The sequence below is a fragment of the Zophobas morio genome, unplaced genomic scaffold (assembly GCF_036711695.1).
Source record: "Zophobas morio isolate AGI-343-1 ecotype UQ-CSIRO unplaced genomic scaffold, CSIRO_AGI_Zmor_V1 ptg000020l, whole genome shotgun sequence".
NCBI lineage: Eukaryota > Metazoa > Arthropoda > Insecta > Coleoptera > Tenebrionidae > Zophobas > Zophobas morio.
In genome coordinates this window covers 672,440-685,328 of record NW_026972125.1, presented here as the reverse complement: position 1 = coordinate 685,328, position 12,889 = coordinate 672,440, and the positions used below count along the sequence as shown (strand labels likewise).

General features: G+C 32.4%; 2 protein-coding genes across 3 annotated transcripts; one reads left to right on the top strand and one right to left on the bottom strand.

Moving 5' to 3' along the window:
- The first annotated feature begins 5,872 nt into the window (after positions 1–5,872).
- Rcd5 (Reduction in Cnn dots 5) lies at positions 5,873–7,840 on the top strand. Of its 2 annotated transcripts, none has more exons than XM_064059309.1 (5): positions 5,873–6,340; positions 6,385–6,469; positions 6,519–6,980; positions 7,028–7,548; positions 7,595–7,840. In XM_064059309.1, exons 1-5 carry the CDS (start codon positions 6,228–6,230, stop codon positions 7,797–7,799), a joined length of 1,386 nt encoding a protein of 461 aa, XP_063915379.1. In that variant the 5' UTR covers positions 5,873–6,227; the 3' UTR covers positions 7,800–7,840. The 2 variants fall into 2 exon arrangements, with proteins under 2 accessions (XP_063915379.1, XP_063915380.1); XM_064059310.1 differs by having other exon boundaries at positions 5,877–6,340; positions 6,385–6,463.
- LOC135131533 (exosome complex component RRP42) lies at positions 7,702–9,136 on the bottom strand. The gene is made up of 6 exons (XM_064059316.1): positions 9,062–9,136; positions 8,822–9,005; positions 8,577–8,773; positions 8,365–8,530; positions 8,140–8,319; positions 7,702–8,091 (listed from the first exon to the last, which is right to left on the bottom strand). Exons 2-6 carry the CDS (start codon positions 8,867–8,869, stop codon positions 7,828–7,830), a joined length of 855 nt encoding a protein of 284 aa, XP_063915386.1. The 5' UTR covers positions 8,870–9,005; positions 9,062–9,136; the 3' UTR covers positions 7,702–7,827.
- Positions 9,137–12,889: the final 3,753 nt, after the last annotated feature.

The following is a 12,889-nucleotide window of genomic DNA, read 5'->3' as shown; positions in this document are numbered from 1 at the left end:
TTGGATTTTCTAATTTTTTCTATTTTTTTATGTTTTGATTTTTTAGATTTTTTTGGTTTTTTAATTTTTGGAATTGTTGGATTTCTTGAGTTTGTCGGGTTTTTTGGATTTCTTCGATTTCTTGTATTGTTTGGATTTTTTAGATTGTTTTAAATTTTTTGGATGTTTTAGATTTTTTGGATTATTAGATTTCTTTTATTTCTGTTTTTTTTTGTATTTTTAGAATTTTTGAGATATTTTCTATTTTTGGAATTTTAAAATTATTTGATTTATTGACTTTTTGAGTTTCTTGGGTTTCTTGGATATTTTAAATTTTTTAAACTTCTTTTCGGATATTTTCGATTTTTTCAATATTTGAATTTTTTGTGTTTGTTAGATTTTTTCGATTTTTTTTTCTTTTTTGCAATTTTTGATTTTTTAGATCTATTGGTTTTTTAATTTTTGGAATTGTTGGATTTCTTGACTTTGTCGGTTTTTTTTGGATTTCTTCGATTTCTTGTATTGTAGATTTTTTAGATTTTTTATTTTTTTTTATGTTTTAGATTTTTTGGATTACTAGATTTCTTTTATTTCTGTTTTTTTTTGTAGTTTTAGAATTTTTGGGATATTTTCTATTTTTGGAATTTTAAAATTATTTGATTTATTGACTTTTTGAGTTTCTTGAGTTTCTTGGATATTTTAAATTTTTTAAACTTTTTTTCGAATATTTTCGATTTTTTGAATTGTTGAATTTTTTGTTTCTTAGATTTTTTGATTGTTTTTTTCTTTTTTGCGAGTTTTGATTTTTTAGATCTATTGGTTTTTTAATTTTTGGAGTTGTTGGATTTCTTGAATGTGTTGGGTTTTTTCGATTTCTTCGATTTTTTGTCTTGTTTGGATTTTTTAGATTTTTTGGTTTTTTAATTTTAATTTTTTTGGAATTGTGGGATATTTTCCGTTTTTTGGGCTTCTTAAATTCTTTAGATTTTTTTTTTAGATTTTTGTTTATTTTTTGGATATTTACGATGTTTTGGTTTATTATATTTCTTGTATTTCTGGAATTTTTTTGGCTCCGCCCCATAATTGCAAAATCCATATTTCCTTGCAAAAATGTACCATTTTAATCATGTTTCTTGTTGTGAAAAGATGGCTATATATAAAGAAAAAAAAAAAGGCCCCGCCCACCCACCCTATCTCGATTGTGACGATTTTTTTATTCGTCCTGAGCCAAGGGGGCGGGGCTTAACTGCAAAATCCTTATTTCTTTCAAAGAATACTACGTATATTAAGAAAAAATTAAAGCCAAAGATTAAGCCCCACCCACAGCTGCCTTGATTTAATAGTAATGAAATTTTCATTCGTTGGCAGACCTAGGGGCGGAGCCTAATTGCAAAATCCATATTTCCCTTCAAAAATTTGCCGTTTTAAACATATTTTAAGTTTCTAAGAATAAAAAAAAAGAGAAAGGGTGGGTGGGCGGGGTTTATATTTTGCCTTTTTTTTTTCTTAATATACATTGTATTGTTTGAACAATACGATACTCAAGAACACGTTTTCAATTTCTTGTAAAGAAATAAGTATTTTGCAGTTAAGCTCCGCCCCATAATTGCGAAATCCATATTTTCTTGCAAAAATGTAACATTTTAACTATATTTTAAGTTTCTTGTTGTGAAAAGGTGGCTATGTATATTAAGAAAAAAAGGCAAAATATAAGCCCCGCCCACCCGCTCTTTCTCAATTCTGACGATTTTTTTTATTCGTCGTAAGCCGAGGGGCGGAGCTTAATTGTCAAATCCTTATTTATTTACGAGAAATTACCGTGTGAAATGTGTTCCTAAGTATTTAAAGAAAACTAAATGTATTAATTGAAAAAGAAAACCAAAGAGAAGCTCCACCCATCTGTCTCAATCTCAATCGTGATGAATTTTTCATTCGTTGTCAGACCAAGGGGCGGAGACTAATTGCAAAATCGATAAAATTTACCATTTTAAACGTGTTTTAAAAAAATGGGCAAAAAGTAAGTAACGCCAACATCAACGGCAAGTTTATAAATCGACCTTTAGTACCTCTATATCGCTTGTAAGTGGTGCCAACCTCTCCACAACGTCATCCACTAAAGCAGGATCTGGCACATACTCCCCAAGTGTGTCTCCTACAACAACCTCAGGCCACATCAAGCCACTTTCAGACTTCTGCAAAACGACCTCTAATGTATCTCCCATGACGGTCCAACAAGTCATGTCTGAGTCTGTCCTTTGATACAAACCACCCTCTAAAAGAACTTCATCGCCATTTTTAATTTTTGAAACTATTGGATTTCTTGAGTTTCTTGGGTTTTTTAATTTCTTTGGCTTTTCGGATTTTTTGGATTTATTTGGTTTTTCGGGTTTCTTGGATTTTTTAGTTTCTTTAAATATTTAAATTTTTGTTTTCTTATGTTTGTTCGATTTTTCAATTTTTTTGATAATTTTTTTTTATTTTTTTATTTTCTGATTCCTTGGATTTTAAAATTTTTGACATATTCCATTTTTTGTATTTTGAACTCTTCGAGATATTTTCTTAAATTTCTAGATATTATTTTTAATTTTTTTTTATTTATGTTTTTTTTTTCATTTTTTCTTGAATTTCTTAGATTTTTGGTTTGTTTAAATTTTTTTATTTGTTTTTATTTATTCGATTTTTCAATTTTTTGGATAATTTTTATTTTCTAGTAATTTTTTATTTTCTGATTTCTTGGATTTTTTAAATTTTTGACATATTTTCACCTTTTGATTTTTAGAATTATTGAATTACTTGAGTTTTTTCAGTTTCTTTAGATTTTTTATTTTTTTAAATTTTGAGTTTTTAGATCGTTTTGGATTTTTGAGATTATTGGTTTTTTTGAGTCTCTTGGGCTTTACGGATTTTTTGGATTTATTTGGTTTTTTGGGTTTCTTGGATTTTTTAGTTTCTTTTAATTTTTTTATTTTTGTTTATTCGACATTTTCAATTTTTTTGATAATTTTTATTTTGGTGTAATTTTTTGATTTTCTGATTCCTTGGATTTTTTGTATTGTTTGGATTTTTTGTTTTTTAATTCTTTTGGATTTTAGGCATAATTCGAATTTTTTGGAATTTTGGAACTATTGAATTTCTTACATTTTTGGTTTGTTTAAGTTTCTTTAATTTTTTGAATTTTTTTTATTTATTCGATTTTTCAATTTTTTGGATAATGTATTGTTTTGTTTTGGATTTTTGCAATTATTGGGTTTTTGAATTTCTTTGGTTTTTCGGATTTTTCGATTTATTTGTTTTCTTTTGATTTTTTCTATTTTTTGGATGTATTCGATTTTTCGGATTTTAAAAAATTTTTGGAATTGTTGGATTTTTTGAATTTCTTTGGGTTTCTTCGATTTTTTGTTTTGTTTGGATTTTTTTGTTTTTTGTTTTTTAATTCTTTTGGATTTTAGGCATAATTCGAATTTTTTGGAATTTTGGAACTATTGAATTTCTCACATTTTTGGTTTGTTTAAATTTTTTTATTTGTTTTTATTTATTCGATTTTTCAATTTTTCGGATAATTTTTATTTTCTAGTTATTTTTTATTTTCTGATTTCTTGGATTTTTTTAATTTTTGACTATTTTCACCTTTTGATTTTTAGAATTATTGAATTACTTGAGTTTTTTCAGTTTCTTTAGATTTTTTATTTTTTTAAATTTTGCGTTTTTAGATCGTTTTGGATTTTTGAGATTATTGGTTTTTTTGAGTCTCTTGGGCTTTACGGATTTTTTGGATTTATTTGGTTTTTTGGGTTTCTTGGATTTTTTAGTTTCTTTTAATTTTTTTATTTTTGTTTATTCGACATTTTCAATTTTTTTGATAATTTTTATTTTGGTGTAATTTTTTGATTTTCTGATTCCTTGGATTTTTTGTATTGTTTGGATTTTTTGTTTTTTAATTCTTTTGGATTTTAGGCATAATTCGAATTTTTTGGAATTTTGGAACTATTGAATTTCTTACATTTTTGGTTTGTTTAAGTTTCTTTAATTTTTTGAATTTTTTTTATTTATTCGATTTTTCAATTTTTTGGATAATGTATTGTTTTGTTTTGGATTTTTGCAATTATTGGGTTTTTGAATTTCTTTGGTTTTTCGGATTTTTCGATTTATTTGTTTTCTTTTGATTTTTTCTATTTTTTGGATGTATTCGATTTTTCGGATTTTAAAAAATTTTTGGAATTGTTGGATTTTTTGAATTTCTTTGGGTTTCTTCGATTTTTTGTTTTGTTTGGATTTTTTTGTTTTTTGTTTTTTAATTCTTTTGGATTTTAGGCATAATTCGAATTTTTTGGAATTTTGGAACTATTGAATTTCTCACATTTTTGATTTGTTTAAATTTTTTTTATTCGATTTTTCAATTTTTTGGAGAACTTTTATTTTCTGGTTTCTTGGATTTTTTGAATTTTTGACATATTTTCACCTTTTGATTTTTTATTTTTTTTTTTAAATTCTTTGATTTTTTAGATGGTTCTGAATTTTTTAGACTTTTGTATTTCTTGTATTTCTGAGGTTTTTTGGATTTTTAACATTTTTGGGATATTTTTTATTTTTGGATTTTTGAAATTATTGGAGTTTTTGAGTTTCTTGGGCGACTTGGATTTTTTAATTTTTTAAAAATGTTTTCGGATATTTTCAATTTTTTGTTTCTTAGATTTATTGGTTTTTTAATTTTTAGAATTGTTGAATTTCTTGAGTTTGTCGGGTTTGAATTTTTTTGATGTTTTAGATTTTTTGGTTTACTAGATTTCTTTTATTTTGTTTTTTTTTTGTAGTTTTAGAATTTTTGGGATATTTTCTATTTTTGGAATTTTAAAATCATTTGATTCATTGGCTTTTTGAGTTTCTTGGGTTTCTTGGACATTTTAAATTTTTAAACTTCTTTTCGCATATTTTCGATTTTTTGGATGATTGAATTTTTTGTTTTTTCGATTTTTTAGATTTTTTTTCTTTTTTTGCGATTTTAGATTTTTTAGATTTTTTGTTTTTTTAATTTTAAATTTTTTTGTAATTGTGGGATATTTTCCATTTTTTGGGCTTCTTAAATTCTTTAGATTATTTTTTTTTAGATTTTTTTTAAATTTTTTGAATATTTTCGATTTTTTGGATTATTATATTTCTTGTATTTACTGAGATTTTTTTAGGCTCCGCCTCATAATTGCAAAATCCATATTTTCCTTGCAAAAATGTACCATTTTAATCACGTTTCTTGTTGTGAAAAGATGGCTATATATGAAGAAAAAAAAAGTCAAAATATAAGTCCCGCCCACCCGCCCTGTCTCAATTCCGATGAATTTTTAATTCGTTGTCAGGTCGAGGGGCGGAGCGTAATTGCAAAATCGATATTTCCGCTATACAAATTCATCATTTTAAACATGTTTTAAGTTTCTTGTTGTGAAAAGATGACTACACATATTAAGAAAAAAAGGCAAAATGTAAACCCCGCCCACCCGCCCTAACTCGATTGTGACGGTTTTTTTATTCGTCGTGAGCCAAGGGGGCGGGGCTTAACTGCAAAATCCTTATTTCTTTCAAAGAATACTACGTATATTAAGAAAAAATTAAAGCCAAAGATTAAGCCCCACCCATAGCTGCCTTGATCTAAATAGTAATGAAGTTTTCATTCGTTGGCAGACCTAGGGGCGGAGCCTAATTGCAAAATCCATATTTCCCTACAAAAATTTGCCGTTTTAAACATATTTTAAGTTTCTAGTTAAAATTTACCATTTTAAACGTGTTTTACATTTCATATATTAAGAAAAATGGGCAAAATGTAAGTAACGTCAACATCAACGGCAAGTTTATAAATCGACCTTTAGTACCTCTATGTCGCTTGTAAGTGGTGCCAACCTCTCCACAACGTCATCCACTAAAGCAGGATCTGGCACATACTCCCCAAATCTGTCTCCTACAACAACCTCAGGCCACATCAAGCCACTTTCAGACTTCTGCAAAACGACCTCTAATGTATCACCCATGACAGTCCAACAAGTCATGCCAGAGTCTATCCTTTGATACAAAAAACCCTCTAAAAGAACTTCATCGCCATTTTTAACCTTAATTTACGTAGCCTGGACTTCCACAGTAACTAAATTCTTGCTAATATTAGTAGATTTCATCGTGGTTGGCAACACTTGCCAATTTTGACATCTTTGTTTACAGCCCACTATTTTGTAATCAATTTGTGTAATCAATTATCGCTAATTACCATCATGGACAGTCTGCAAGACTCCGAAATGCTCCAATCCAACGACAAATCCGACCTGTACTCCAGCATGTCCCAGAGCCACCTGCTCGACAGCAGCGACGTGACCAAGCGTCGAAGGTAATTTGAGGTTATGTTAAACTCTCCTCCAGCTCTGTTTTTAGCTCGAACCGGTCCATCAAGCGCAAGAAGTTCGACGACGAGCTGGTGGAATACAGTCTAGGCCTGCCTGGATTAAACACAGTAAAGGTAGCTCCCGATTTCGTGATTTTATTCATACCAACGACTTTATTTTTAGAGCAACCGGTCCCGCACCCAGTCGCATTCGGACTTCTCGGTGGCCAGTCCGTCGACTCCCCCGGTCGTAAGCGCCCCGGTGGTGAGCCACAGCGCAGACTTGAAGCGAAAACCGGCGTCCAAAACGGTGGCTAGCAGTTCGAGGCGCAACAAAAAGGGGCGCCAGCAGAACCAGTTCGCCACGAAAGACCTGGGGAGGTGGAAGCCGACGGACGATTTGGCGTTGATTATTGGGGTGCAACAGACCAACGACTTGCGGACGGTGCACCTAGGGACTAAGTTTTCGTGCAAATTCACTGTGCAAGAGTTGCAACAACGGTGGTATGCTTTGTTGTATGACCAAGCCGTGTCTAGAGTGGCTGTGTCAGCCATGAGGAACCTACACCCCGATATGATTGCAGCTGTGCAAGATAAAGCCCTATGGAGTCAAGGAGAAGAGCAGGTTTTGAGCACCATAAAATCAGTAAGTTTGTTAATTAAAAATAAAATAAAATTGTTGGAAACTTGTAGAGTGCTAACCCCACTATTGACATATTCGGCGAACTACTGGCCCAAAACCCCGACGTTTTCTACTCAGGACGGACCGCAAATGCGCTTTTTCGCCACTGGCAAACTCTAAAAATGTACCACTTGTTGCCCGACCAAGTTTTGGGGCCCTTGCCTACGTCGGGACGGCCTATAATGACGTTCAATGACGCCGAAGACATTATACAAGACTCTGAATTGAGCGAGCCCCCGGATGAAGCCCTTGACCGCGAACTGCGACTCCAACAAAGAAAAAATATCAAACAAATCAGACAGTTGGAGAACGAGGTTGGCAGATGGAATGTCCTGGTTGATAGTGTGACGGGAATTTGTCCCGGTGAGTTGGACGGACAAACTTTGGCAGTATTACGTGGTCGGATGGTGCGGTACTTAATGAGGAGCAAAGAAATCATTATTGGAAGGTGCGCAAAGGGCTACAACGTCGATATAGACCTAAGTTTGGAAGGGCCTGCACATAAAGTATCACGGCGCCAAGGGACTCTCCGGTACGTTAGTTTACTGTGTTGGAAAATCATACAATTGTGGTTCTAGGTTGCGAAATACGGGCGAATTTTACTTGTCTTCGGAAGGGCGGAGGCCGATTTTCGTGGACGGGCGTCCAATCACAGCTGGGAATAAAGTGAGGCTGTACGACAACGCCGTTGTTGAGATTTCCTGTTTAAGGTTTATTTTTTCCGTGAATCATGATTTGATTAGAACAATTCATGATTCTTTAAGATATAATGGTCCGTCTTAAGTTGAATTGTGATGTTATTGTTAATAAATTATCGCAGAAAACCGACGGAATTTTCACTTGGTTTGATGTCGACTAGAGTTTCAATTAGAGCGTCGTGTAGGCGTTGGGCGACTTTGTGGCCCGTTTGGAGGCACTCTAGAAGAGTCTGCGGGTGTAGCGATCCGGAGCCGGTTTGCAAAATTGTGCTAAATTTGTTTCTAGAGACGGATATTACTAGAGCCCCTACGGAACATAGTTCTTCTGCTGCACTAGGGTCAACTATGCATTGTTCCCCGATTTTACACACAGTTACCTGTGGAAATAAATTAACAAAAAAGCGACCATGAGGTTTTTTTTTTACCATAATTGGGGCGCCTGTAACATCCAGTTTTTGACAATCATGTAACTCCTCTGACACTTCCATGTCAATATTATTACCATCTACGGTCACAGACTTGACCAGTGGTATTCGTGTGTCCCAGAGGGCCGCCTTTACAGCTATGGAGACAGCATCATACAAGTTACCCCCACACTCTAAAAGCTACAATTGAATTAACACACAACTAAAATCGCGTTTTTTACAAACCAGAATGTCCACAAAAATCTTCCAACATTTGCGCCCCTTCAAAATACACAGTTTAGTCAAATCAAAAACCTCTGGAGACCGATAAGCCCCAGCCAAACTATTTGAAATTTCTACAGCCAAATCTTCACCGCCTCGGCCCTCAAAATCCGGCGTGGCGTTCGCTGAACTACAAAAACGCAATCATTTCAGATTATACAAACCTTCCAAATTACCAATCCACGAAAAACTCCAGTTTTCCTTCTCTGGGGCGTTCCGGGTAAGGCACATCCACTTCAATTTTAACAGCCACCAACACATCAGTATTTGCAAGTCGTAATCGTGCGGAACCAAAGGCGTGAGACACGATGTTAGTTTCAAGCTCCATGGGTCTATAGTCTTCGCGTTCTCGCCCATCTATTCGGAAGTTTTCCTGTAATAAATCGAACTTAGGGGTGATTTTAATTGCGTCGCTACTTACTTCCACTCCGTGCAAAACAAACGTCTTTTCGGCTTCACACAATGCCATTTTTGGTATGTACAAAACAAAAATATTTTTCTAACGTGTTGATCTTACAAGTGGGGAACATAACCTCAATTATGTCAATGTTTTGATTTGTACTTTTCGTGGTTCGAGTCTCGAGCGACCATTTTCTTGCAATTTTCTACCAAATTAATGTAAATAATGTCGTGTTTGATGTGTAGTCGCGGTATAACTCACAATTTTTTCCCAAAAGCTGCATCTCGTTTAAATTTCGCGGTTGTAGTCATGTAGTGGAATGATAAACATGGCAAGCTTGAATGTACACATGGGGCCATTAATATTGACCGCCGCCCGCGGCCATTTATCCAATCATTGGAACAATTACTTTTAAAAAGTAATGCAGACTTTTCCAGATGTTTCTAGATTCTTTAAATTTTGCTAGATTCTTCGAGATTTCCTCATATTCCCTGGAAGAATCTGAGGAATCTCGAAAAATCTGGAAGAATCTGGAAGAATAAAAAACATAAAAATCTGAAAGAGAGAATCAGAAGGAAAATGAAAGAATCTGAAAGCATTTGTAAGAATATGGAGGAATTTGAGAGAAATTGCGAGATTGGAAAGAATCTGAGAAATTCGGAAAGTATTTGAAGGAATATGAGGAAACCTGTGGGGATCTGTGAAAATTTCGTAGAATCTAGAAAAATCTGGAAGAATTTGGAAAAGTCTGCAGGGATTTGAAAGTATCTGCACGGTTTTAAAACGACCTGAATAGAATCCAAAATTTTGAAAGAATGTGAAAGAATCCGAAAGGGAGAATCTTAAAAGAAGAAAAGAATCTGAAAACATCTGAAAGAATCCAAGAAAATATGTGGGAACATGAAACTAAGAATCGGAAAGAATTAGAAAGAATCAGAGGGGATCGGAAAGAATCTCAGGAAATCTAGACGAATCTAGGTAAACTTGGCAGAATTTGAGAGAATCTAGCAAAATGTAGAAAAAACTGGAAGAATCTGAAACAGTCTGCAGGGATCTGAAAGGATCCAAAGCAATCTTGAAAAATTCTGAGGAAATCTGAGGGAATCCTCATGGATATTGAGAGAATCTGAAAGAATAGAAGATGTACAACAATGTGTATTTTTTCTAGAAACTTTCGCATTAATTTTCTTGTTGTCGAAATAAGTCTACACATATTAAGAAAAAAAAAGGCAAAATGTAGCCCACCCTCCCTATCTCAATTGCAATGATTTTTTTATTCAGCGTGAGCCAAAGGGGCGGAGCTTAACTGCAAAATCCTTAAGTCTCTACGAGAAATTAAAACATGTTTTTGAGTATCGTGTTGTTCTGTGTATATTAAGAAAAAAATAAAGCCAAAGATTAGGTCCCACCCATACTCACTCCGACCTCAATTCTCAGTTGTGATGAATTTTTCATTCGTTGTCAGTTCGAGGGGCGGGGCTTAATTGCAAGATCCATATTTGTCTACAAGAATTTTAAGTTTCTTGTTGAGAAAAGACAAATATAAGCCCCGCCCACCCGCCCTATCTCAATTGTGATGATTTTTTTTTAATCGTCGAAAGCCAAAGGAGCAGAATTTAATTGCAAAACCCTTATTATCTTCTACAAGAAATTACCATGTGAATCATGTATTTGAGTATCGTGTTATTTAAAGAATATTATGTACATATATTAAGAAAAAATTAAAGCCAAAGATTAAGCCCCTCCCATACCCGCCCTGATCTAAATAGTAATGAAGTTTTCATTCGTTGGCAAGACCTAGGGGCGGCGAAGTCTAAGTGAAAATCCGTATTTTCTTACAAAAATTTACCATTTTAAACAATTTAATTGAGTTTTTGGGCTCAACGTTTCACACACTTTCGGAAGTGGCATCTTCAGGAGCAGGCTTAACCCCAGGAACTGAATCGAAAAACATAGTAGCTTGATGACCTGGGATTAAGATTTTCAAAAAATTAAAAGTGAAAATTTTTTAAAACATTCTAAACTTCGGTAAATTCATTTGGCGATTCTGGAAAATGTTAGGAATCTTCGAATAAATGCAGCTGAAAATAACTTCTGGAGGTGAAAATGTAAAAACAAATCCCTGTAATTTTCGAAAATCGTCAAAAAAGGGTTGAATATTTTCATATTGAAAATTTGGATTTTAAAAAAGTTGACTTAAAATCCACAAAAATTTCTGAACTATAGATCTCGACGAACACATAGTGGTTTGAAAACCTGAGATTAAGATTTTTAAAAAAATCCCTTCTAAAACCAATTAAAAAAAAAATTAAAATCGATAAATTTATTTGCGACTCTGGGAAATGTTATGAATTTTCGAAGGCATGAGGCTAAAAAATAATAGCTTCTGGAGCTTAAAAATGTTTGTTAATTTTGAAAATGTTCAGAAAAGGTTGAAAATTTGGATTTTGAAAAAGTTGACAAAAAATCTAAAAAAATTTCTGAATGATAGATTTCGAGGAATTGAATCACAATGTCTTGCCTAAAAATCTACAACAATTGATGACCTGGGATTAAGTTTTTCAAAAAATTCACTTTCAAAGTCAAAATTTTTGAAATAATCTTAAAAGTCGGTAAATTCATTTAGCTAATCTAGAAAATTGTAGGAATTTTCAAAGAAATGAAGCTGAAAATATCTTATGGAGGTTAAAATCTAAGAAAGAAACCCAGTAATTTTCGAAAATAGTCAAAAACGGTTGAAAATTTCGTAGTGAAAATTTGGATTTTGAAAAAGTTTTCCTGAAAATCCTCAAAAATTTCTGAACGATAGATCTCAACGAATTGAATCGAAACACAGTTGGTTGATGACCTAGAATTAAGATTTCGGAAAATAAAATTCCCATTCAAAGTCAAAATTTAAGAAAAAAAATCAAAAATTCCGTTCTTTTGGCGATTCTGGAAAATGTTAAGAATTTTCAAAGAAATGAAGCTGAAAATTGCATCTGGAGGTTAAAATCCAAAAACAAATTCCTGCAATTTTCGAAAATGGTCAAAAAATGTTGGAAATTTCGTACTGAAAATTTGAATATTGGAAAAGTTGCCTAAAAATGCACAAAATTTCTGAACGATGGATCAAGACGAACAGAATCAAAACATTGTGGGTTGATGACCTGGGATTAAGATATTCCAAAAATTCACTTTCAAAGTCAAAATTTTTGAATTAATCTTAAAAGTCGGTAAATTCATTTAGCTAATCTAGAAAATTGTAGGAATTTTCAAAGAAATGAAGCTGAAAATATATTATGGAGGTTAAAATCTAAGAAAGAAACCCAGTAATTTTCGAAAATAGTCAAAAACGGTTGAAAATTTCGTAGTGAAAATTTGGATTTTGAAAAAGTTTTCCTGAAAATCCTCAAAAATTTCTGAACGATAGATCTCAACGAATTGAATCGAAACACAGTTGGTTGATGACCTAGAATTAAGATTTCGGAAAATAAAATTCCCATTCAAAGTCAAAATTTAAGAAAAAAAATCAAAAATTCCGTTCTTTTGGCGATTCTGAAAAATGTTAAGAATTTTCAAAGAAATGAAGCTGAAAATTGCATCTGGAGGTTAAAATCCAAAAACAAATTCCTGCAATTTTCGAAAATGGTCAAAAAATGTTGGAAATTTCGTACTGAAAATTTGAATATTGGAAAAGTTGCCTAAAAATGCACAAAATTTCTGAACGATGGATCAAGACGAACAGAATCAAAACATTGTGGGTTGATGACCTGGGATTAAGATATTCCAAAAATTCACTTTCAAAGTCAAAATTTTTGAATTAATCTTAAAAGTCGGTAAATTCATTTAGCTAATCTAGAAAATTGTAGGAATTTTCAAAGAAATGAAGCTGAAAATATCTTATGGAGGTTAAAATCTAAGAAAGAAACCCAGTAATTTTCGAAAATAGTCAAAAACGGTTAAAAATTTCGTAGTGAAAATTTGGATTTTGAAAGTTTTCCTGAAAATCCCCAAAAATTTCTGAACGATAGATCTCGACGAACTGAATCGAAACACAATTGGTTGATGACCTAGAATTAAAATTTCGGAAAATAAAATTCCCCATTC